We start from the raw sequence: 24,202 nt of genomic DNA, 5'->3' as shown, positions 1-24,202 counted from the left end.
AAATTAATGTTAATTTTTTTAATGATTTATAAATAAATATATTTTAATGCATCGTCTATATATAGATGAAACAAAAAAAGTCACTAAACCCGCACTCATATACTACTAGACACCATGGTGTCTTCAAAACGCTAATTTTTGATATTTTTAACAACCCTACATCATTACTCACCACTTTCAAGTTTTTCATACATATATCTTACCCATTCATTTGGAATACGAGGTCTCGAGTTTTCGTTCATTTTTTTACTTTACAAAACTGTTCATTTTTCAGAATTTTTAAATTTGAAAAAATCCATTCTATATCTGATAAATAATATATTATTTTTCAATCAAAATATTTTGATTATCATCTCAAAAGTGTTCTCAAAACCTAGTTTTTCTTATTTTGGATAATCTTAATATTTATATTATTATAAACTAATTGAACACCATATGTTTTTGTATACTTTTACAAAAAAATTGATAGATTTGTGATACTTCCCCCGACGATAGAATTGAATAGCTTACATTTTGACAGAACTTAATATGGAACAATACCATGATTTAAGAAATATATATTTGTTTGTGCTTTTAAATTTTGAAAGTTTAAGAAAAAAAAATTCTGACTTTGACTTTAAAGTTAAAATAATTTTGTATCCCTGCTAGCGGTTTGACATTTTTTTTATGCTTTGGTTATTCAACCTCGCAATAAATACATATTACATTGTTAAAGACCAACCTACTGAAATCAATGTTAAAGATGATTTTATTATCAATTTATCACAAAACGCATATAGTAATCTCTTAATATGCCATGGTTCTGATGATGATTGCATATTTGACCTTGATATTTATAAATTTAAAAGAGCAAAAATTGTATCGAAAACAGCTCAGTATCTATTTAAGGGAAAAGGAATTGATAAAGAAGTTACTTTTACATGTACTTGGAATTTCTTCGAAGATAGTTTAGCTCTAATTGATCCATTACCTGGTGACTATGTAATCAACACTTCAGTTTCCGATATTCACTTCATAAGTTTAAATAAGATGAATATTTATTATAATCAAAGAAAAGTGAAAATAATAGAATATAAAAACATCGGCCCTAAGACAGTCAAGTTTAAAGTTGTACAAAATGCATTACAGAACCAGGTAACAACTACGCCTGCATTCTATGGAAATTATGAATCTGAATTCAAAAGGGATACGGATTTTTCTATTATATTTACAGATGCAATGTTTAATAAAATTATCACGTGTCAAATTAGCAATTCAAGGAAAATAACTATTTATAATGATGTCAAGTCTAATTATATTTTCTATTTATACTTTCAAGATATAAGTGGTTTTAATTCAAACGAAATTCAGTTAACAAACTTTGTCGAGTGGAAAAATTATACGATCACTTGTAATGGGCAACAAACATTGAGGTTCAATTTATTTTCTTCATTTTTCTACAATAATAATATTGGATGTCTTTTTAAAAATTATATAGCTAGAGATTTTATTATCGATCGAAAACCGAAAAATTATGATGTCTTTGTTTATAATGAAATTCCATTTCAAATTGAAGATGTAAGTTATAAAGCAAATACTTTTTATGAATTACCTATGAAATTTATAGGTAGTAAATGGATTTTTCCAAAAATGTTCCCTAAAAATCCTGCAGATACAATCCCTTCAAAAGTAGAAGTTTTTAGTACAACACAGGAACCAGTAACAGATGACCCAATGCCCGAACCTTCTCCTAATGAATTCAAGTGGTATACAATAGGTCTTTTTACCCACAATTTTGATACGGTTAAATTTTCTACCATTGTATTTGATTTTTATGATACAAACATCATTACAAATCATAAAAATTTTGTTGATGAAGGCGGAAATGATCTTAAATTATTCTATCCAATAGGATCAAAAATAAGATTCAAAGCCAAAAACAGTCAAAAGAACTTAATGAAAGGATTTCAAATTTCCATAGATGAAAATTTATCGACTGCAATATTGATAAATTATTTTGGGAAAAATGTATATATAACAGCAGAAAAAACATCATTGATATTCATATCATCAATTAAAACAGATTTATTTATGAATTCTGAGTATCCTGTTGGTATTTACATTGATCAAGCGCAAAGTGATCAAGGTGGATCATGGAGTAATTACAATTATTTCCAAATGCAGACATCTCGGCAGCAAACAATAGGTTTAACTTATATCAAAAAATCGAAGAAAACAGACAATATAGAAAATGATGAGTTTTCAGGCATATTTTATCCTCCACATCGAAGACATTCTGAACCAACAATTGAAGACTTCAATCCATTATTTGAAAATATGACACTTAATCTTCCATTCGGAAAATATAATGTTTGGCCAATCTATGATGGTATAGAAGTTAATTGTAGCGCAGATACAGGCCTAATAATTAAGTCAGCTAATCTCTATGATATCTATTTCTTTAAACAAGAAAAATTACAATATTTGAGATTCACATCAAATTTCACACTTTTATACTTCCAAACCAATAAGCTTATAGAGTCTGCATTTAAATATTCGAACAAATTATCTGTTAAAAGTCAATATTTTGTGGCAATTCCTTATAACTTTTATTCCTATGCTCCTTATGCTCTTCTTTTTCAAACCAATGAAATCAATATTTATGGAAATGAACAAGTAAAAATTTATGATATTTTTACTGGAAATCAGGATCCATGCCCCAGTAAACTTGGTGCTGAAATGGGTGTAGCAATAATTATATTATACCGACAGAAAAATGGAATTAAATACACTTGCATTTGTGGCTCATCCTATTCAGTTAAATCTATTCTATCCGATGGAAGAAATTGGCCAGTGTTATATTCAATACCTGATAATTACTTGGTCATTTATAATAAGGAGATTTACACAAAATGGATTTATAAAGATGAATTCAAATCACATGAATTAATTAATTTTACCAATGCAGTAGGATATGATGTTTTATTGAATCCAGTAAATCGTGCATTTTCAGTTGATACAGAAAAGTTGGATGATAAGTCTAGCTATTGCTACTTTATTTATAATCCTGACATAAATTCAAATCTGACATTGAATATGTTCGATAGTAGGACATCAACATGGACAACAAAGAAAGAGGAAATTGATGTCCAAAAGAAGTATTGCATTAAAAAGTCAGATCAGATAAAAGCAATTTATATTGAAAGCTCAGATTCACAACAACAATATAAGAAAATATCAAATGGTACTTCGATTCTCACTGAAATTACAATAATTTCAAATGGAAACCTAATTCTTCAACCAAACAAGTATTTTATTAAACCTCAAACAATGGTTGCTTTATTCCCAGATTCTGAAAGCGAAAAAATTACAATTAATAATGGAAGCTCTAATTATTTATTCAAAGAAAGCGGTATCATTGAAATATCTGGTGAAGGATCAATTAAAGCAGCAGCATATAGTTCAGATATAGATTCTCAAAAGCAATATGTTCTGAAAGGAAATGGCCAAATAAAGATCGGTACCTCTGACAAGAATGATATTGTATTAACATCTGAACCAATATCCATTTTAGTTTATTCTGTTTCAAATGATTTTGCTGCATCAATTAAAGTTTTGTCTCAAAAGCTGATTGTTAGATTCTTCAAACTTGATGGAACAGAATTTACTTTTGGTTTGAGAAGAATCAGAGAAACTGAAATCAATGAACCATTTGTAGTTGTAATTGAAAATAATGCAAGTCCATCAGAAGATGTAAGTTTAACAATAACAACCACATCATCTTCTGATGAAAAAGCCAAAATTATATCAGAAGATGGTATTAAAGATGTCATTGAAGAGCCATTAGTTAATCCACCATCTAAGCCAAATGAAGAAACACCATCTAAGCCAGGCGATAACACATCATCGAAGCCAGATGAAAGTTCACCAGACGATACAAAATCAGAAACAAATGGAAAACCTAAGAAGAGTGGAGGAAAGATTGCAGGGCAAATCATCGGAAGCCTTATTGGAATTTACCTTGTAGTTGCTATTTGTTTCTCAGTTTACTATTATTACACTCGATATTACTTGAAATCTAAGAAAGAAGAAGCTGAAGAAGTAAGTCAGGAAGAAACAATTCTAACAGCAACTAATGAAGTAACAAATGAAAACATCATCACAGTTTTTGATGAACCACAAGATGAAAAATCAGATTCTCTTTCCTTCGATAGTGCTGAAGTTTAAACTGCTAAAAGTAAAAATCAATTTTATTATTCATAATTAAAAAATGACTTATTTTGATATTTAACTATTAATTCGAAAAATATATATATCAAATTAAAACAAAATATTAGAATAGAGAAAAATTATCTATATTTTATAGTTATTTATAAAATTTATTTCGTGAAGCTTTCGTAGCTCAATCGGTAGAGCGTAGGTCTCATAATCCTAAGGTCGCGCGTTCGAGTCCCGCCGAAAGCAAATTTCCTTTTTTCTTTTTTTCCTTTTGCAATTTCTGTCCATTTTTAGCTTATTTTAGTAGTTAGGTCATAGTTCTCAAGCATTTTAGTCAAAAGTCCAGCTATCTATCAAGTTCTCGAGCATTTTAAAGGAAAATACCAATTTTATATTCTCTTATTATTAAATATTATCAAAAATATTTTGGGAATTCATATATATCTAATTAAAAAATAACATTGCACACATTTATATATGATTTTTCAAAAGAAAATATGTTTTACCAAATTGTTGGCTATTTTTCAAAAAATCTAGAGGTAATTCAGTTCATCACATAAAAATTTATTATCAAATATAAAGTTTTAGACAAAAATATTAATAAAAAGAAAAAGATAATTAATTTCATGGCTTAAAATGATGAATAATCAGAGGATTCCTTCTTTGAATGCTTGTGCTTCGATTTACGTGTTGCTGATGATGTTGAACTATTCTTACGCTTTTTAGAACTTGATGAAGATGAAGATGACGAAGAAGAGGATGATTTATTGTCTTCCTCCTTTTCACTTTGATTATCATAATTCCTCTGTACCGGGACATGGTCTAACTTCTTTGCAATCAGCTCAGCTGACTCTTGCATGTCGAGAGAGCAGAATGTTTCATAAGCATTCTGATAGTAGTCATTAGCCTTGCTCTTATCGCCCATCTTGGTGGCAGCATCACCCATTTCATCGAAGAGAGTGGCCGTTTCTGGTGTTGGAGAACCGTTATTTGCTTGATCAAGGTTATCCCAAGCAGTTTGATATCTTTCCATAGCAGCTTTGTAATTCTGTCTATGGCAGTACATTCTCGCGATAACTAAATCGCGTCTGTATAGAAGTAATTTATCATCTGATTCGATATCTTGATATGGCTTCATAATTGATTCAGCATTAGAAAGCTGACGTGATTGTTCTGTTTTGTTAAGTGCTTTGGAGTCAAGATTTGCTGTTGCAAGCTCAATTGCAAGCGCAAGTCCAGAATCACTATCAACATCAATAGATTTGGATATTGAAAGTGCTTTGGAAAGATTCCTAAGAGCGCTTTCTGGTCTGTTTTGTTCGTTGTAGAATTTTCCAAGATCTATTAATGCTTGAAGAGATTCCTGAGAGTTTTCGCCATAAGCAAGCATGCAGAGAGATTTTCGTTGTATTAACAAATTAAATCTTTCGTTATCATCGATTCCATGATTATCTAAACGAATTTGAATTTCATCGAGTTTTTCTTGCGGTGATCTTTTATCTGGAACATGATCAGGATTATTTGAGAAATAGCTTGCTGCAAAGCTATCTTGCCCAGTTGTCTTTGCTGGCCTTAGAGAAGAATATTTTTGTGGTGCTCTCGATAATCTCTGAGCAGAATCGCTAATATCGCGTGAAGACATCTTTTTTGTTGGATAAGAGTCATAAGTTGGCTGTGGAATTGTTTTCCTTTTTGTTGCTTCTCTCTGAAGTCTTCCCGACATTTTTTTTTACAAAAAAAATTTCTTCAAAGAACGTTTATAATGAATAGAACAATTCATGATGGGAGTTTTAATTGCGGTACTCATAAGTAATGTAACATTCCTTTTCATTGTTTCAAAAATGATTCCTGAAATGTCCAGAAGTTGACAATAAGAGTTACTCAAATATATTACTGTACAAAATATAACCACTCTAGCATGCGATGTAAGTATTCAGGTATCCATTTAAAAATATGAAATTTACAATTATATCATTCAATTTTTGATGAAATATAAGGTTTATTCTGATTGAAAAAGATTCCTGGAAGTAAGTTTTAAAAAGGATGAATAAATAATATGGGGAGAAAGAGAATTCTATAAAAAAAATTAGATAAAAATGGAAAGAGAAGAAGTTGACATTTGCCCATTACTCAACAAACGATCTAACAATTTAAACTGCATCCTCTTTGATTATAATAATTACAGTGTTTTCATTCGATAAAATGAAAAATGTTGTACAACATGTATTTTATAAAAAAATGGCAGTCATGAATATAAAGATAATAAAATTATTATAAATGTCTCATTTTGATACATAATATTTTCACTCTTAAATTATTATTAGGGATTTTGGGATTTAATCCCAGTTTGATTAAAACATTTTGTATAAAGAATGCAACCGTTAATTTCATTAAGGTCGAAAGACCGATAATATAAATTGAATTGTCTTTATGTAAACTTCAGAATTTCCCGATAAAAAAAATCATTACTCATCAAAAATTGTCAGCATTGGCAGTTGTAGTTTTTATAACACAAGTCTTGAATCAGCAAATCTGAGCGAATGCAAAAAACTTATAATTCTTAATCAATCTGTTTTCAGATTTTGCAATCTCTTGAAATTAATTACACCCCCTCCAAATATTTCAAGAATTGGAGGTTGGTGCATTGATAATTGTAGAAACATAACATCAATTAATCTACCCAATACTATAATTACAATTGAAAATAATGCTTTTTCTTTTTGCATTTTGTTATCATATATTAAACTTTCAGATAAACTCCAATTTATTGGTATGTTTGCATTTTCTGATTGTTATTCATTAACAAGTATTACATTTCCAGGAAGCCTAACAGGATTTGACCTTTTGGTATTTCAATTAAGTGGATTAACAAGTATTTCATTCCAAAACAATATCAATCAAATAGAATTTGATACTCAACCATTCGCTGGGCTTTTTCCAATGAATATTTATATTCCAGGCAACTTTAATGTAGCATCTTATGATTCAAACTCATTTCCTGAGGGGAGTCATTTATATATAACAAGTAAAACTGTTTTATCAGATTCATGTAGATATCTATTTGGAAGTAAATCAGTGATAGTACATTTCTTAGATATGACACAAATTACACACGAAACAACGAAAAGTGTCATTGACTTCATTGCTATTAAAATAGTATATCCAAAAAGATCCAAAAACTTCATTCATGATAAATCTTCATACTTATTTCTAATAAATTTATTATCTAATGTAAATTTACTATCTAATGAATAAAATTTATCAACATATACATATATAATCATCTCCCTATCATTTTAAATGAATTGTTATATCTCAACTTTTTTATTTTTGAGAACAAATTTTAAAGATTGTTTTATATCATTTCAAGTTGAACAAATGATGAAATCACTATATTTAAAGGAGATATCTTTATGTGGTAAATAAATCTGAGTATATGAATCCATCTATTTACAACTAGATATTTTTTTTAAAAAAAAACAGTTTATACATAAAAGTAATTAAGGCATTCAAACAGATGTTTCTTACCAGCTTATTTTACACCAAAAAATCTTTGAGTAATATTTAATTGTCTTCTTGTAAACTTCAGAATTTTAAAATTCATGATCTCCAAATTTTCATTGCCTGGAAAGAAATAACAAGTTTGGAGTAACTTAGAAGTCATTGCAAACTGACCATTGATTGAATAATACATATTTTCTTATAAATTATCCCAATCTTAATTTTAAATCAATTTGAAATGGGCAAATATCATTAATGAAATTAAATTTAACATAAAACATAATTTGAAACTCATTACAAATAGTACAAATTATTCTCAAGATAGTCAAATCAAGTAATATTTTCGAATTTAAGTCTTTGGATAATTATACATCTAGCTCATATAAATTCATATTAGATCAATATTCAAATTACCTTTGAAACATAAGAATTTTGCAATTTATCATACTAAATTAAAATTTAAGCATGATATTTCTTCTTTATCAACAATCTCAAGCTAATTCTCTTGAATATGGTGACGATAATAAACTATCTGTTGTTAATTGCCCTTCAGACTTTTACGGTGAAGTATTTATTCCTCGTTCTGTCACATCAATCTTTGGCTATAACGCTTCTATTTATGCATTCAAAAAGTGCAAAGATTCTATTTCATCACTTCGATTTGAAGAAAATAGTGAAATTACTAATATAAGCAAATATAGTTTTTATAACACAGGTCTACGATCAGCAAATATGAGTGAATGCAAACATCTTACATTACTAGATACCTCAACATTTGACTCCTGTTTTTATTTGGAAACAGTTATTCTTCCACCAAATATTTCTAGCATCGGTTGGTTATGCTTTTATAAAGATATCAAGCTAACTTCAATTGATTTACCAGATTCTCTAGTTACATTGATATCCAGCTCATTTTCAGAGTCTGGTTTAACAACAATAAGCGTATCACCTAATTCTAAATTAGAAAAATTGGATCTGTATTGTTTTAGCTCAACAAAAATTTCTTCTTTTTTTATACCAAAATCCGTGAAATCGTTAATTGCACCATTCGAAGACTGTTCTCTAAAAAACATAACAGTTGATTCAAATAACCAAAATCTTAAAACTGATTCTAAATCTCTTTTTTCAGGAAAAGATAATTCAACATTAGTATTCGTTGTTCAGACATTTTTAGGAGATTATATTGTTCCTGATTTCGTTACAAAGATAGACGGAAAACTCAATTGAAGTAATACCATTTGGAAAAAATTTGCTCTAGTGGAATAAATTTACCTCCCCTAACACACAAATGATCAGATATAACAAGCACAGATTTTTAAGGTATAGCTTTGTTGAAAACCTTTCAAATAAAGAGAAATTTAAGGAGAAATTTGCCCGTTTGATGTATGGTGAGAAGCATATTTGAGAGTTTGGAGAGGCAAAGTGCAATCACCTATCAATATTGCACTTTGCCTGTCAAAAGTTCTTCGCATCTCTTGAGGTGTGAGGAAGTTTCTCGACAGAGGAAACTTTCATATCGAATGTTGCCTCTGTCGAGATGTATGTGACAGGCAAAGTGCAATCACCTATCAATATTGCACTTTGCCTGTCAAAAGTTCTTCGCATCTCTTGAGGTGTGAGGAAGTTTCTCGACAGAGGAAACTTTCATATCGAATGTTGCCTCTGTCGAGATGTATGTGACAGGCAAAGTGCAATCACCTATCAATATTGCACTTTGCCTGTCAAAAGTTCTTCGCATCTCTTGAGGTGTGAGGAAGTTTCTCGACAGAGGAAACTTTCATATCGAATGTTGCCTCTGTCGAGATGTATGTGACAGGCAAAGTGCAATCACCTATCAATATTGCACTTTGCCTGTCAAAAGTTCTTCGCATCTCTTGAGGTGTGAGGAAGTTTCTCGACAGAGGAAACTTTCATATCGAATGTTGCCTCTGTCGAGATGTATGTGACAGGCAAAGTGCAATCACCTATCAATATTGCACTTTGCCTGTCAAAAGTTCTTCGCATCTCTTGAGGTGTGAGGAAGTTTCTCGACAGAGGAAACTTTCATATCGAATGTTGCCTCTGTCGAGATGTATGTGACAGGCAAAGTGCAATCACCTATCAATATTGCACTTTGCCTGTCAAAAGTTCTTCGCATCTCTTGAGGTGTGAGGAAGTTTCTCGACAGAGGAAACTTTCATATCGAATGTTGCCTCTGTCGAGATGTATGTGACAGGCAAAGTGCAATCACCTATCAATATTGCACTTTGCCTGTCAAAAGTTCTTCGCATCTCTTGAGGTGTGAGGAAGTTTCTCGACAGAGGAAACTTTCATATCGAATGTTGCCTCTGTCGAGATGTATGTGACAGGCAAAGTGCAATCACCTATCAATATTGCACTTTGCCTGTCAAAAGTTCTTCGCATCTCTTGAGGTGTGAGGAAGTTTCTCGACAGAGGAAACTTTCATATCGAATGTTGCCTCTGTCGAGATGTATGTGACAGGCAAAGTGCAATCACCTATCAATATTGCACTTTGCCTGTCAAAAGTTCTTCGCATCTCTTGAGGTGTGAGGAAGTTTCATATTACAATTAAAATTACGATTTATATTTTTATTAACCATTAAACAAAATTCATTTAATTCTTCATTAAAATTTCAAATTGTATTTAATTTTTTAAATTTTCATTTTGCAAAATACCTGTTTGATTCTTATTCTATATCTCACCTTGCATTTAATCCAAATGCTAATTACATTTCAATTAAACATTATCTTCATATACCTTTTTCACCTCTTCAAATTTAATTAATTTCTCTAACTTTTTTTTTCAATAAATGTCGGCATTGGAGGATAATCAATAAAGTTTATTTCTTCCTTGTCCTCATTTATAATAACATATTTTGCATTTTTAACAATTTTGATTGTAATTTTCATTTCTTCATCTTCAAAATCATAGTTTTTAATGCAATACATATAATTATACCATTTTATGATAAGAGAAAAAACTTTTTCTCCTTCATCTCGATTTAATTTTTCGCATAATTCTTCCAGATTTTCAATTGTAATATAATACGAACCATCCGATCCCTCCCAAATTATGCTCAATACTTTTTTTGTGAAATCTAATGCCATTTCACTCTTAAAATTAAATTTGAAAAAATTCTTATAGTATTGAAATGTGGTGATTTCATCAATAGAATTCCGTAATTCCAAACAACATTATTTCAATTATTTCATCGATATTTAAAATTGGAAGAGGCAATTTGAACACTAATTCGTTGCGTATATTACAGTAGTCAAAAATACTTGATTTGATCATAGCTTCAATGCGGATATTATTCTCATTTGAATATTTCATTTCTCCACTTTGGCGAGTTATATAATTTATCTTGAATATAAGATTTAATTGCCTTTTGTACATGATTTTTTTTTGCTTGGCGTAATTTATGAAGAATTTACAGAGTAATTGAATTTGGAACTGAGTAATTTCGTTTGAATTAAGCATATTAAGTAATTTCTCTTGAATGTTTTCAAGATCTTTATAAACTGTTCTAATTTGTCCTTGATAATCTGGTAAAAAATAAATTAATAGTTCAACCAGATTAAAAAAGTCAATTACATTCTTCTTATATAATTGAATAGATAATTCCAAAGTATTAAGTTGCTCAAACATATTACTAGAAGCAAATGTTTGAATTTCTTGAGCATTCATTGGACAATGATTAATTTTTTCTGCGATTCTTATAGGTATTTTCACTTTACAATTCTTACTTCTGTTTGACTCTCCATAAATTTGACTGATTTCGAAACTCATTCCTCTGCGAAAAATGTCACGTTTTAATTTTTTTCAAATGGAAATAAATCAGAAACTCTTTTTGTCTTTGACATCTCTAGGTTACACTGAAACTCAAGTAAGAAATGCTTTAGAGATCTCTAATAACAATATTACAGAAGCACGACAGCATCTCTTTACAAATGTTTTCTTAAATAATCAAGACAAAAACACTCTTCAGTATCTCAATGAAATTGAAAAAGATATAATAAATGATGAGGAACCAAATAATGAAATTCCCGATTTTATCGATTCCAAAGAGCTAATCAAATTTGTCGCTGGATTTGCATTTTGCAGATTAAAATTTTTACGTCAATCCATTAAGGTTATAACATACTTAATTCAGAAACAAGAATTATTTTTAGAATTCAACGATAGTGATGATTATATTAAAGCATTTGTTCAGTCTGTTAATCAATATTTACATAATGATACAACTAATATATACTCACCATATTTCTCATCTTATCCACCACTGGATCACTCTTTTTATGATAATTTAATCAACGATTCATTAGATGTACCAAAATATAAGGGATATAATATCACTTTTATCGGAGAAGAAAAAAACATTCAATTAAAATAAACGAAATTGTAATTCTATTTGAAGCTAAAAATACTATTGCAAAATTGTCAGAGGGCGATGATTTCAATCAGTCCAGATCAAGCTATTCGAGAAAAAGTGAATAAAATATTAAAGCTTACACCTGATTTACTTGGCAATTATTTATATCTCTATTGCAATGTATGTGAAGAAGTGCTTTATTATACACCACAGAAAATTATTCCACTTTTTGTAAAACTTTATAGAATAACATCTATTTATCAGCCACATTCATTCTATTTATCATTTATTATGAATTATTCTGAAACCTTACTATACGAATCAATCATTCACCAAAATGTCACTTTTTACAGAATTCTTGCATCACCAAAAAATGTTGAAAAAGCTTTAAAAAAATACGACGGTTTAGCAAATATTATGAAAGAATGCAAATGGATAAAAAGCCATGACATCCCCGAAAAGTATCAGAGTTCCGAATTTCATGATGTTATGTTAGATAAACATAATGTTTATATCGAATTTTCCAAAAATACAATAAATTACGATAGAAAAAAATCATCTCAATTTATATTGGCAATGAAATGCATTCTCAATTTACTTTGCAGCAAATTCTTGATTTTGTAAAACATATGCCATCATTTTTAAAGTTGAAACAAAAACATACAGAAAGTGGTATTCAAATTTTGATCTTAAATGAGGAAGATAAAATATTTGAATTGGTCAGTGAGGATTGCTATTTATCATTTTCAATTTATATTTGCTCAGAATGTGCATGTGTTAGATCCTATTTTAATATTGAAATGAAAAAGCATGTTTTAACTACAAACTCATCTCAAGACAATATTGAATTTGTAAATAAAATTCTAGGAAAAGAATTCTATTCAAGCTTCAAAAACAATGCACTCGATAAGACATTATATTATGAATATATAAATGATGTTAATCCTCACAGAAATTCAAATGATATTGCATATCTCTTTGATCTAATCCCTGGATTTGTCAAATATCATTCAATTAGTGATGAAATGCCAATCAAGTTTAATAATAGTAATATTCAATGGCTCTTATATCTCCATCCAGAAGTGAAACTTTTCATAGAAAATGCCCAAGCTATCGAACTCGACGCGACATTTCCACTTGATGATTATATAGCTATATACCCCCATATTATATATGGTAACATGGGTTTCCCGTTGGGTGTATTTATAGGACCCTCGGAGTCGGCAAAATCTTATCAATTGATTTATGATACACTTAAGACAATTGTTGATGAAAGTATTATCAAAAAAATCCCATTCATAAACGATTTTGGAAAAGGTTTGGAATCGTTTACATCATTCAACCATTTGATTGTGTATTATTGCTTGAGACACTATTTAAATCGATTGGGGGCAGGCACCTGGATTTGTGCAATTGCGAGTACAATTGTTTTTGCGTGGAATATAAAAGAATATGATTATAAGTATGAATTATTTCTTCCAATTGTTGAGATTTACAAAAACTCAGGTGCCATCAATAGTGCGCAGTATGAAGCGTTTCTCGAATTAAAAACTCAGAAGAAAAATCTTGCACTCTGTTTGCGAAAACCAAGGATTTCGTGCTCAAACCATGTGGAAAGTTTTCATTCCCATAACAATGCAGTTATGTCAAGAGTAAAGTCATATGCAGGTAAAATGAATGAAACATTAAATTATATAATTGCAAGAGCAAATCAACTTCGAAAACCAGAGAATGAATGCGCATTAAAACTCTTTCGAAAAAACAAGAAGAAAAATGGGTCTATGAAAGAGGAGAATCGTTGTAAAACAATGATATGCCAAAGGTGCCAAGACAAAATGAAGATTTGGGAAGAGAAATATTTGACAACAATCCCTTGCCAGCACTGTGCCCATTTATATACAACGATAAGTCCACCTCCAGCCCTTAAATTCCACAAAATCAAAAAAGGAGGAAAATCTGAAATTGTGATTTCAGAAGTTGATAATCCAAAAGTGGCCGACCAGGCAAAATAACCTAATTACTCTTATTTTGAGTTCACTTCCACCATTTCGTCTTATGATAAAACAAAATCATTCATTATACTAAAATTTATCAAAGTTTGAATAATGAAAAAAAAAATATACCCTACGTTCCCAACTTCTGGAAAACGTTTTTTCACCCTTAGGATCAGTTTCAGCCACTTTGGGAATCTCCCAAACTTTGATATTTTGCATTATGATAGAGAAACGTGTCTAGTTTAACGCACAGTTGTTTTAAAGGCAAATGATGATATCACATGAAATTATCAAATTATCAAATTTTGAAGTACCAGTCCAAAGGGTTAATTAGATCCTACACAGATGTGCGATAGTGAAACATATGTGTTCTTGATTTGAGAAGTCCTACTGATAGAGGTATGAATCTCACAGCTTTGTGTGAGTGTGTCTGACACTTGTATAGAGTGGAATATGCGCCGACATATATTATATAATAACATGTAGTTGATAATTATGAAAAAATAGAATTTGATGCGAATGATATTGAAAGTTGTTTTGTAATTTGATATTTTTCTTATATGTGTTAATTAGTAAATGGCTTGTTTGTTGTGATCGTACTGTGAAAAATGAAAGGTATTTTAAATTAAAAAAATGAGATTTTGAGATATCTCTAGAATTAAGAATTTATTATGTATTTGACTTTTATATAACTATGTGTAAAGGATCTCGATGTCTATATGCTTTAAATAAAATTAAATAAAATGAGATAAAAAATTAAAATGGACAAGAAGATATATGGAAATGTAATTTGTATTGTATTGGTTGTTAGCAAAATGCTTTTAATACAGATTTAAGGATTTGGAATGGATTTGAAATTAAATGATTTTTATTCAAGGAATAATAAGATTTTGAACTGGTTTTTATTTTGAGAATGTAAACTCCTTCCATAGGATATGTATTAGAAAGATCAATTTTAAACTTTTTGAAAGAATTGTTTTTTTGTTGAGTGATTTTCTCTCATTTGATAATATTTTTAAGTTGGCGTATCTTACGCCCTTCCAAAAATATGTATTAGAAAGATCAATTTTAAACTTTTTGAAAGAATTGTTTTTTTGTTGAGCGATTTTCTCATATTTAATAATATATTTAAGTTGGCGTATCTTACGCCCTTCCAAAAATATGTATTAGAAAGATCAATGTCAAACTTTTTGAAAGAATTGTTTTTTTGTTGAGTGATTTTCTCTCATTTGATAATATATTTAAGTTGGCGTATCTTACGCCCTTCCAAATATTTCTTAAAAATTTAAATTTGTCTCATCTCCTACTCTTAATTTAAAAAAATTTCAAAATCCATAATAGTAAACATTTCTTATTTTTATTTAAATCTGAAAAAAATAAATTTAAACAATTTCTCTACACACGACGGTTTCGGCGGTTTTCAGAATGGTTGACAACTGAATTCATCAGGATAATGTCGGTTGGGGTGCCCTTCTTGGCCTCCTGAGTACTCACCAAGATACCCCCAGCTCCCGCAAAACACCTCCCATAGGTGAGCATTAACTGATGAAGTTATTGACAACTTTATCTGATTTTTTTCTTTGTTTTTTTGTTAAGATTTCTTAACCAAAGACTCGAAAACAAAACTTCGCTTCAAGTTGCTGTCTTCCCAGTTACTCTGTCGCAATCTTTTGTCTGATTGCGTGCAAAGTTCTGCTCCTTTGAGACTTTGCCCGACAGATGCATCTGGGAGACAGCACCCAAGCAGCTTATCGCTTCAAGTTGCTGTCTTCCCAGTTACTCTGTCGCAATCTTTTGTCTGATTGCGTGCAAAGTTCTGCTCCATGAATTATCAAATATGTGCCATTTCAGGAGAGATAACAAGCTCATGCCTCCTGGAATGGCGGATTGTTCAACAATCTTCTTCTGATTGCAGAACTTTCAACCGACAAGAGTGCACAATACACTCTTGTCGGTTGAAAGTTCTGCATTCAAGTTATGAATGGGGAACTTGATATCATTCTGGGAGACATGCAGTGACAATGTCTCCCGGAATGAGACATTGTGACCGACAGGAGTGTATTGTGCACTCTTGTCGGTCAAAGTTTTGCAATCACATTCTGATTGCAGAAGATTGTCTCATTCTGGGAGACATTCAGAGGCAATGTCTCCCGGAATGAGACACTGTGACCGACAAGAGTGCACAATACACTCCTGTCGGTCAAAGTTTTGCAATCACATTCTGATTGCAGAAGATTGTCTCATTCTGGGAGACATTCAGAGGCAATGTCTCCCGGAATGAGACACTGTGACCGACAAGAGTGCACAATACACTCTTGTCGGTCAAAGTTCCGCATTCAAGTTATGAATGGGGAACTTGATATCATTCTGGGAGACATGCAGTGACAATGTCTCCCGGAATGAGACACTGTGACCGACAAGAGTGCACAATACACTCTTGTCGGTCAAAGTTCCGCATTCAAGTTATGAATGGGGAACTTGATATCATTCTGGGAGACATGCAGTGACAATGTCTCCCGGAATGAGACATTGTGACCGACAAGAGTGCACAATACACTTAATGTTTTCAAATTTTCAGATTTAAATTTAATCTTTATTTTCATCATCATTTATAGTCTTGTTCCTTTATACAGTTATAATAAATTATCGTCAGATTCTAATATTTAAGATTCTTACTACTCAATTCAATATAATTATGTTAGTCACTCATATTCAGGAGAATAATTTAAAAATCTATAGCTCATATTTTGATAGTTATATATTTAGATGATATATATTGCAATTCCGGTTTCAACACGATCAAATGCCAAACCAAGACAAAATATATATGAATTTTCAAAATATCGATTTACATTAGAATCTATATCTAATTTTATCAATACACAAGTAGTGAATGTTCAATACATCTTTGAGCAACGTGAATAGCACAATTTTATAGGATTATTAGTTGATTATATAAAATATAAGCCAAATCGAATCTGCTGTATAGTACTTTAGTTTATCATTGAATGTTAAATGTGTTCATATAAATATTTGAGTCAGATATCGCATTTTCTAATTTCAAAATTTATCTCATGAAGTTAGAATTTATTTGATCATACAACATCATGTTAGTCAAACCAGAGTTCAATGGCGATTCTAAAATGGAACAAATGCTTGTTTTATCAAAATGTTAAAATATTAATCTAAAAAACTTAATATCTAACCAAACCATTCTAGAATTATTATATACAGGTATGGGCAATCTAAATGCACACGGAATTCGGAAAATTAAAAAGAATATTTATGAGATTATTAAATCTTATGTAATTCAATGAAAAGTAGATAATATGAATATCTATAGGCTATATATCAACATATGAGTTTTTGGTTTGACCAATACTATACTAATGTGATCAAATTAATCTGATTTCTTAGATTTTCATTTGAAGCATTTGCAGTAGTAGGGGTACCTTTATATATTAACATATTAAAAAATTGCGCTCCGATTCGCAGTTTCTTCATGATTTTGAGATTGCATTAGATTTCGCGATGCAGAAAAAAATCACTTTAGATTCCCGTCAAACTCTAAGTATAAGCATGTCTCTATATGTAGAAACTGTCTGCGCTATTTATTTCCCGGCTCAAAAAACCACGGTGTCTGTGTGAGGAAAATACCCATTTTAGGACCCTGGGTAGGGGGGTCATGAAAATTTTCCAAGAGTTGGAAATATAGGGTATTTTGAAAAAAAATTATTCATGATCAATTCATGATTTAACCAGTTCCTTCAAATTAGGAGAGCATATTCAAATATAATCGCTCATTAAAATCAATTTTTATTTTTTTTTTTAAATCGAAATTATCTCATCATAAACCATGCAAACTGACTATTTGTTCTTATCACCATGTTACCAATATCAGAATTGTCTTTACAGCCAAAATTTCGCTCGATAAAAGTCCATCCAATAGTGAGATAATTGAGCAACGAACATTTTTCCATATCACAAAAAACCTCCCCTCATCATTACATACACACAAGAAAGTCTCGAAGCCGCCCTGGGTGCATTTATGAACCCTCTGACACCTAATGAAGCTCGTATCGAAGCCGACAGCTTCATCAGTAGCTGGAAACGTTCAGAGGGTGCTCTTCCCTTAGCAATTGACATTTCTCAGAAGACTTCCAACGCGAACTTAAGGTATATTGCAATTACAACAATCAAATTTCAGATTATGATGATACATCACCAATTAGGTGAGGAAGAATACCAACAAATTTTCAATATCATGGTAACCATCCTTTCTAATGCAGCAACAAGCGATGAAAAGACCGTAAATGTTGTTTGCTCAGTTATAAGTTTAATATACATTTTCTATCCACCCTCATTATCAAGTGTTTCCCAATTTGATGCGAATATTTTAGCAATTATCTTCAACAATTTCCTCGATAACAAAGCGAATTACTCCGAAAAGGGTATCACATACGATGACCAGATTATTGAACTCCAAGAACTCATTTTCAATGTTTTATCAAATTGCGACTTATCTCCTAACTTCTTTAATCTTTTATCCAACTTTTACAGCATCTATGCTACAGACTCTCTTCGTTGCCTCATTCCTTTACTTCCAAAAGCCCAAGAAGCCGTAGATTATCCCGTATGTTATTCTGCGATCACCGCTTTTTACGAGAACCTTCTTAAAACAGATCCTCTCAACCTTGATGACTCAGATGACAAAGAATTTATCAATGTTATCATTCAAGTAATGATAGCAATCTCCGATCGCTTAATTAACCAGACAACCATCTCAGAAGTTGATTTTTCATTATCATCATTCATCATGTCAGAACTTATCGACTACGAATTCGACGAAAGCATCGATGCCGAGTTTTTACAACTAATATTAGCGAAATACAACGAATTAATGCAGATAATGGCCCAAGATCCAGAAGAATTCTTTGTCCTTATCGACAGAGGCGCCTGCAAATACAACAATTTCATAAATATGGGCGAACAAAATTATTTTTGGGATGAAATTTACACTTTTCTCAATACTCTCATAGATATCATTGACTCTCCGAACACAGATACAGAAGCGATAGTCAATGACGAGTTCTCTAAATGTTTTACTACGATTACAACAACAAATGAAGAAACAGGAATACAAGGGTTGAAGCAATACTTCCTCAGTAGGCTTGCTAACCTCACTGAAGGTGTATTCTTCGCTGTAGCTTCTTGTTCTCCGCAATTAATCACTGAAATTGCGCCAACTTTCGCTGCCCAGCTCCCTGAGCTTTCAGAACATCCACATTGTATCTTGAGATTCATCTCTAAGTGCGGATTTTGCACGCAAAGTAGTTTTGAGTACTATATTCAGATTGTTTACCCGATTTTCCAGGAAAATCCTACAATAGAAAACGCTATGATCATTAATAACATGATCTACGACATGAAGCAGCAGTTTATTAACAACAGCCAAGAAGTTGTGAACCCTATTTTGCTTTGGCTTCCAGATGTCGATCCACAAGTCACAGCACCTCTCATAAACGGCTTGCTGCACTTATCCCTCAAGCTAGGTCTAGAAGGAGAGGCTCTCACAGACTTTTTTTCTAGTCTACTAGGAATAGTCTCATCGGCGGCGGTTTCTATCGTCGGAGAGGGAAGTCCCTCGAATTTCAAGTCACTTTTGCGGTACTCCACCACACTTATGTTCCCATCTCCTATGGAGCCATTGCCTGGGGACAAGACGTACATTGCTCCCCCGCAGCCAGTTATTGATTTCTGCGCTCAGGCGTTTGGGAGAATTACAGATGCGTGCAATTCCTTCTGGCTAGCGGCCAATGACGATGTGCAAGTGTATCTGTGCTTGCTAATCATGAGAACATTGAAATCTAATTGGATAACTGAAGATGATATTCCGATAATCACGAATTGGCTTTCAAACGTATTATCTGTTAATCCAATTCCATTGCATGTTCATCTATTAGCACAAGTGTGGAAGCATCCAAGCGCTCAGACCCCTGCAACAATTCAATTCTTAAATTCTTTGCCAGAAATGAATCAACTCCCTGAACTGATGCAGACAGTGATGAAATTCCTTACAGCACTAAGTACGCAGTGGCCACTCTTCTTTTCCGAGATAAATCTGTCGAATCTTTTAGATCCACTTTCATCTCCTCTTGAATCCATCGTAGAACTCGGTTTAGACCTAGCGCTTAGTGTTGTACATCGATCGGAATCGGAGTATTTCTCGCAATCCCTCCTCCAAGTCGTGAGAGACGGAATTTTCGGAAATTTCGACCACAAACTTCGTCCGAAAGCAATTCACGTTCTCCTCGTCATTGCTAATGATAGCCTTGGAGCGAATGTTGTTCTGGACGCTTTGATTTCAGTGATTCCATTCAGAGATGAGAACACACAGATGATAGAGAATGTTTTGAATTCTATAGACAATTCTATAATGAATGACAAGCAGGAACTGACTCGCGCAATCAACGTAATGTCTGAGTCAATAGGACGTGTTCTTGCTAAAACTAGTGGTTGTTAAGATGTTTGTTAATATATATTTGATTTTTTTTATAAACAAAATATATTTGATTTTGATATTTATATGAGAATAGGGTTTTGCAAAGTGGCACAATGTTGCAAAAATTTCCCTTTTTTGCCCTTTGTCCATTCAATTTTACGCCCGTAACTGGTACGAATCCTCGAAACCCGTGCCAGTTTGCAAAACCCTATATGAGAACTTTTGCCTCAATTTTGAGAACTTTTGCCGCGGTTTTGCCTTTTACGGAATTTGACAGGCAAAATTCACACCCATCATTGGCAATTTACAGGCAAAGTTACTCAATTTTACAAGGATATTATATTTGATTTAATTTATAAAAGTAATTTCTTTGATTTTTTTTTATAAACAGAATATTTTCCTTAATGATGCCCACTCATAGCATATTTATAAGGCTCTTGTTTGGAGAAATAACGACTGGATTCTCCAAATTCAAAGGTACGGACACTCTTTAACCTGTAGCTGGAGTTTATGACCAAAAATTTAGTTAGAAGTGAGTTTCTGTAACTTTCCAAATTCCAAAATATAAGCTTCTCCAATTTTGTATATATAATTAACTTTAGAGACCAACAAGCTTTTTTTTATACCAATCACTCCAATTAAATCTTTCTCACTACTAAAGTAATCCAGAATTTAATATACACAACAAGTATATTGATAAGATAAATATCTATTTTATATAAATTAAAGAAATATAATTTTTGAAAAATAATATCTCCAAATTGCCTCGTTAGATTTCCGCAACTCCATGCATATGAGTTTCATAGCAGGTGATAAGCATATATACATTAGCAAAATTTTCAATTGAAAACTGAGCTAGAAATTTATCTGAACTATCTTTCTTGATTCTATGAATATAGATCAAGGATCACACATGGTTGATAATGGTATTAATTTTTATTTTCAAAAAAGTACTTTTAGAGAAAATTTTGAATCTTTTATTCAAAATCACTTTTGATAGTGATCTCGATATATAGTATGAAAAAAATATTAAAGTTCCACACTTAAATTCATTAAAACCTCAATAATCGAGTTAATATTTGATGGTTTAACTAACATGATGAACAGTTGGAGGATGCACTATTTCAGAAAGATGTGACTGAGTTTGAAATCTAAATCGATGCAAGTTTCATGCAACCAGAGAGTGCTTTCGTTTCGATCTACGATAAGCCATATCTTTGAATTGAGTTTGCACTTTTTGAAATAGCATTACAATTTTTGAATTGTAAAAAATGCGTTATTTTATTTAAAAAGTGCATAAAGAATGATACCATTAATGAGGGCTCAATTTTTTCCTCCACAGAATAATCCGGTTCATTTCCTCTCTGTAACTTCACATCGAACTTCAATATCATAATGCTTATAATTTCTATATGTGTTGCTTCAAGAATTGATGAATACAGCTACTCAGAAGACGGAAAAACCCTTATAAAAGTCACAAGTGGTCCATCAGATCTTAGTATATCAGATAATTGCGAAATTATATCAAACAGTTGCTTTGAAAACTTGGCGACATTACAATCTTTTTCTTTTAATGGTAATCCTAACCTAAAAATAATTGAAAAACAAGGTTTTTCTCACTGCACCGGTCTTAAAATTATTAATTTATCATCATGTGCTAAACTTACAACAATTTCTTATCGTGCGTTTTATCAATGCAGTAGTGTTTCAAAGATACTTTTACCTAAAGGACTTAAAGAAATACAAGAAAGCGCATTTTACAATAATTCTATAGAAGATATTACAATTCCTTCATCTGTTGAAAAGATTGGTGCATTTGCATTTCAAGATTGTTCAAAACTAAAAATAATTACTTTTGAGGAAAGTTCGAATTTAACTTCTTTAGAAAGAGGAGTTTTTGCGGGAATTCATTTAGATATTTTTGCAATTCCAGAAAATGTCCAGAAAATAAGTGGATATACATTTGGCAATAATAGATTTTCAACGTTTTCAATTCCGAGTTCCAACAAATATTTAAAATTGGAAAATAGTATTGTTTATTCTAAAAACCAAAGCATTTTATATTTTATTAAGAACAAAGATATCAATACATTTGATTTCCTAAAAAATGTCACAACTTTAGGAGAATATTGTTTTTATGGATCACTTCTTCCTTCAATAAAAATTCCAAGTAGCGTCAAAAAAATTGAAGATTATGCTTTTTGTAACTCAAGTTATTTAAAGACTGTTGAATTTTCAGGTTCTTTTGATTTCATTGGTTCTAATATATTTGATGGTTGCGACAATCTTCAATATATTAATTTCACTAATTCATCGATGATTGTTGACGCAGATTCATTCATTTCAAGTAACAATAAAGCAAAGATGAAATTTACATGCAAAAATTTATTTTCTTCTAAGGCAATTGAAATAGGAACAAATGTTTCAGTTTCATATCTGGGAAATCAAGATCTGTATATTGACAAAAATGCACTGATTATGGATTTTGCACAAACAACTATCTATGAATATTGGGGGTACAACATCAGTGGCATTACAATTCCTGAAAGTATTTCAGCCATAAATTCAAGAGTATTCGAAAATTCAACAATTTCTTATATACGATTTGCATATAAATCAAAACTATCAGAAATTGGAGAATATGCATTTAAAAACTGTTCAAACATAAGTACAATTAACTTCACAACCCAAAATAATTTTTCTATAGAGCCATCAACATTTGAGAATTGCATTAAATTAGAGATAGTGTTTAATATTATAAATATTTCAGATCGTTGTTTTTATGGATGTTCTAATCTGAAAAACATTACAATTCGAGATGCTGCCACATACATTGGAGTTCGATCATTTGAGAATTGCTGTTCATTAGAGAGTATTACAATTCCATCAGGCATTAAAACCATTTCAGAATATTCATTTCTTAACTGCAGCGGGCTTAAATCAATTAGCTTCAAAAGTGGAAGAGACCTAACTAATTTCTCAATCAATTCAATATCAGAGTGTAGTTCACTTCAAAACATCAGTGATTTCGATTCACATAAATATAAATGCATGAATAATACTATTTACTACAAAAATGGCACAAGTGGCACAGAACTTGATCTTATATATCATTTGAGTCATTCAAGAGATGAAGTATTAATACTAAACTGTAATGTTATTCGTAATTATTCATTTAATCACAGCTACAATATTGTTAACATCAGTATTGTACCAAACAGTGTTTCGTTGATTGAATCAAATTCATTCAACAACTGTTCAAATCTCAAATACATTAACTTCCCTTTATCAGTTCAAACAGTTGAAGTTAATGCATTCTTTGATTGCAAATCTATTCAATGTCCAATTCGCATTATGAACAGAACTATCGAGTACCTTAAAATGATCAATGAGTCAGGAATTTCATTGAAACTCATTAACTCATGTAAACCAACTCAAAACTTCGATCAAGAAGTAATTTTCTCGAATAGATATATCCGTCGTTAGTTCACTTAACCATATTTTGTTCTGAAGATTCAACACAGAAGGATATTTATTTGATACCATCTAGAATCATGACATTTTCGAATTTATTTTTTGTTATTTTTCATTTTATAATAAGGAATGGCTTATTAACCATTTTCTTTTATATTGTA

General features: G+C 31.1%; 6 protein-coding genes and 1 non-coding gene across 7 annotated transcripts, besides 5 other annotated features; 6 read left to right on the top strand and 1 right to left on the bottom strand.

Annotated features, from left to right (window-relative positions):
- Nucleotides 1–495: 495 nt before the first annotated feature.
- Nucleotides 496–537: a mobile genetic element.
- Nucleotides 496–537: a terminal%2Cinverted (terminal inverted repeat of ISTv3 transposon ID:TVAGG3_0254990).
- A 1,092-nt stretch (nt 538–1,629) lies between these two features.
- Nucleotides 1,630–4,206, top strand: TVAGG3_0254980 (uncharacterized protein; the record flags this gene model as incomplete). Its single annotated transcript, XM_001307203.1, has 1 exon — nt 1,630–4,206. One exon carries the CDS (start codon nt 1,630–1,632, stop codon nt 4,204–4,206), a length of 2,577 nt encoding a protein of 858 aa, XP_001307204.1.
- A 164-nt stretch (nt 4,207–4,370) lies between these two features.
- On the top strand, nt 4,371–4,443 carry TVAGG3_0254970. Its single transcript has one exon. It is a non-coding gene; the product is annotated as a tRNA-Met (tRNA).
- A 313-nt stretch (nt 4,444–4,756) lies between these two features.
- On the bottom strand, nt 4,757–5,920 carry TVAGG3_0254960 (TPR-like family; the record flags this gene model as incomplete). Its single annotated transcript, XM_001307204.1, has 1 exon — nt 4,829–5,920. One exon carries the CDS (start codon nt 5,918–5,920, stop codon nt 4,829–4,831), a length of 1,092 nt encoding a protein of 363 aa, XP_001307205.1.
- Nucleotides 5,921–8,163: 2,243 nt separating this feature from the next.
- TVAGG3_0254950 (ribonuclease inhibitor domain-containing protein) lies at nt 8,164–8,925 on the top strand (the record flags this gene model as incomplete). Its single annotated transcript, XM_001307205.1, has 1 exon — nt 8,164–8,925. The coding sequence occupies one exon, from the start codon at nt 8,164–8,166 to the stop codon at nt 8,923–8,925; it is 762 nt and encodes a 253-aa protein (XP_001307206.1).
- Nucleotides 8,926–8,938: 13 nt separating this feature from the next.
- Nucleotides 8,939–10,257: a mobile genetic element.
- Nucleotides 10,258–10,283: 26 nt separating this feature from the next.
- TVAGG3_0254930 (UBA-like family) lies at nt 10,284–14,656 on the top strand (the record flags this gene model as incomplete). The annotated part of the gene is made up of 1 exon (XM_001307206.1): nt 11,526–12,092. The coding sequence occupies one exon, from the start codon at nt 11,526–11,528 to the stop codon at nt 12,090–12,092; it is 567 nt and encodes a 188-aa protein (XP_001307207.1).
- A 3,126-nt stretch (nt 14,657–17,782) lies between these two features.
- Nucleotides 17,783–18,063: a mobile genetic element.
- Nucleotides 17,783–18,063: a terminal%2Cinverted (terminal inverted repeat of MuDR-N3_TV transposon ID:TVAGG3_0254920).
- A 212-nt stretch (nt 18,064–18,275) lies between these two features.
- Nucleotides 18,276–20,588, top strand: TVAGG3_0254910 (armadillo (ARM) repeat-containing protein family; the record flags this gene model as incomplete). Its single annotated transcript, XM_001307209.1, has 1 exon — nt 18,276–20,588. One exon carries the CDS (start codon nt 18,276–18,278, stop codon nt 20,586–20,588), a length of 2,313 nt encoding a protein of 770 aa, XP_001307210.1.
- Nucleotides 20,589–21,823: 1,235 nt separating this feature from the next.
- TVAGG3_0254900 (amphoterin-induced protein family) lies at nt 21,824–24,120 on the top strand (the record flags this gene model as incomplete). The annotated part of the gene is made up of 1 exon (XM_001307210.2): nt 21,963–24,053. The coding sequence occupies one exon, from the start codon at nt 21,963–21,965 to the stop codon at nt 24,051–24,053; it is 2,091 nt and encodes a 696-aa protein (XP_001307211.1).
- Nucleotides 24,121–24,202: the final 82 nt, after the last annotated feature.

The sequence above is a fragment of the Trichomonas vaginalis genome, chromosome V, assembly GCF_026262505.1.
Source record: "Trichomonas vaginalis G3 chromosome V, whole genome shotgun sequence".
NCBI classification, from domain to species: Eukaryota; Parabasalia; order Trichomonadida; family Trichomonadidae; genus Trichomonas; species Trichomonas vaginalis.
This window is presented reverse-complemented; position numbering and strand designations above follow the sequence as displayed.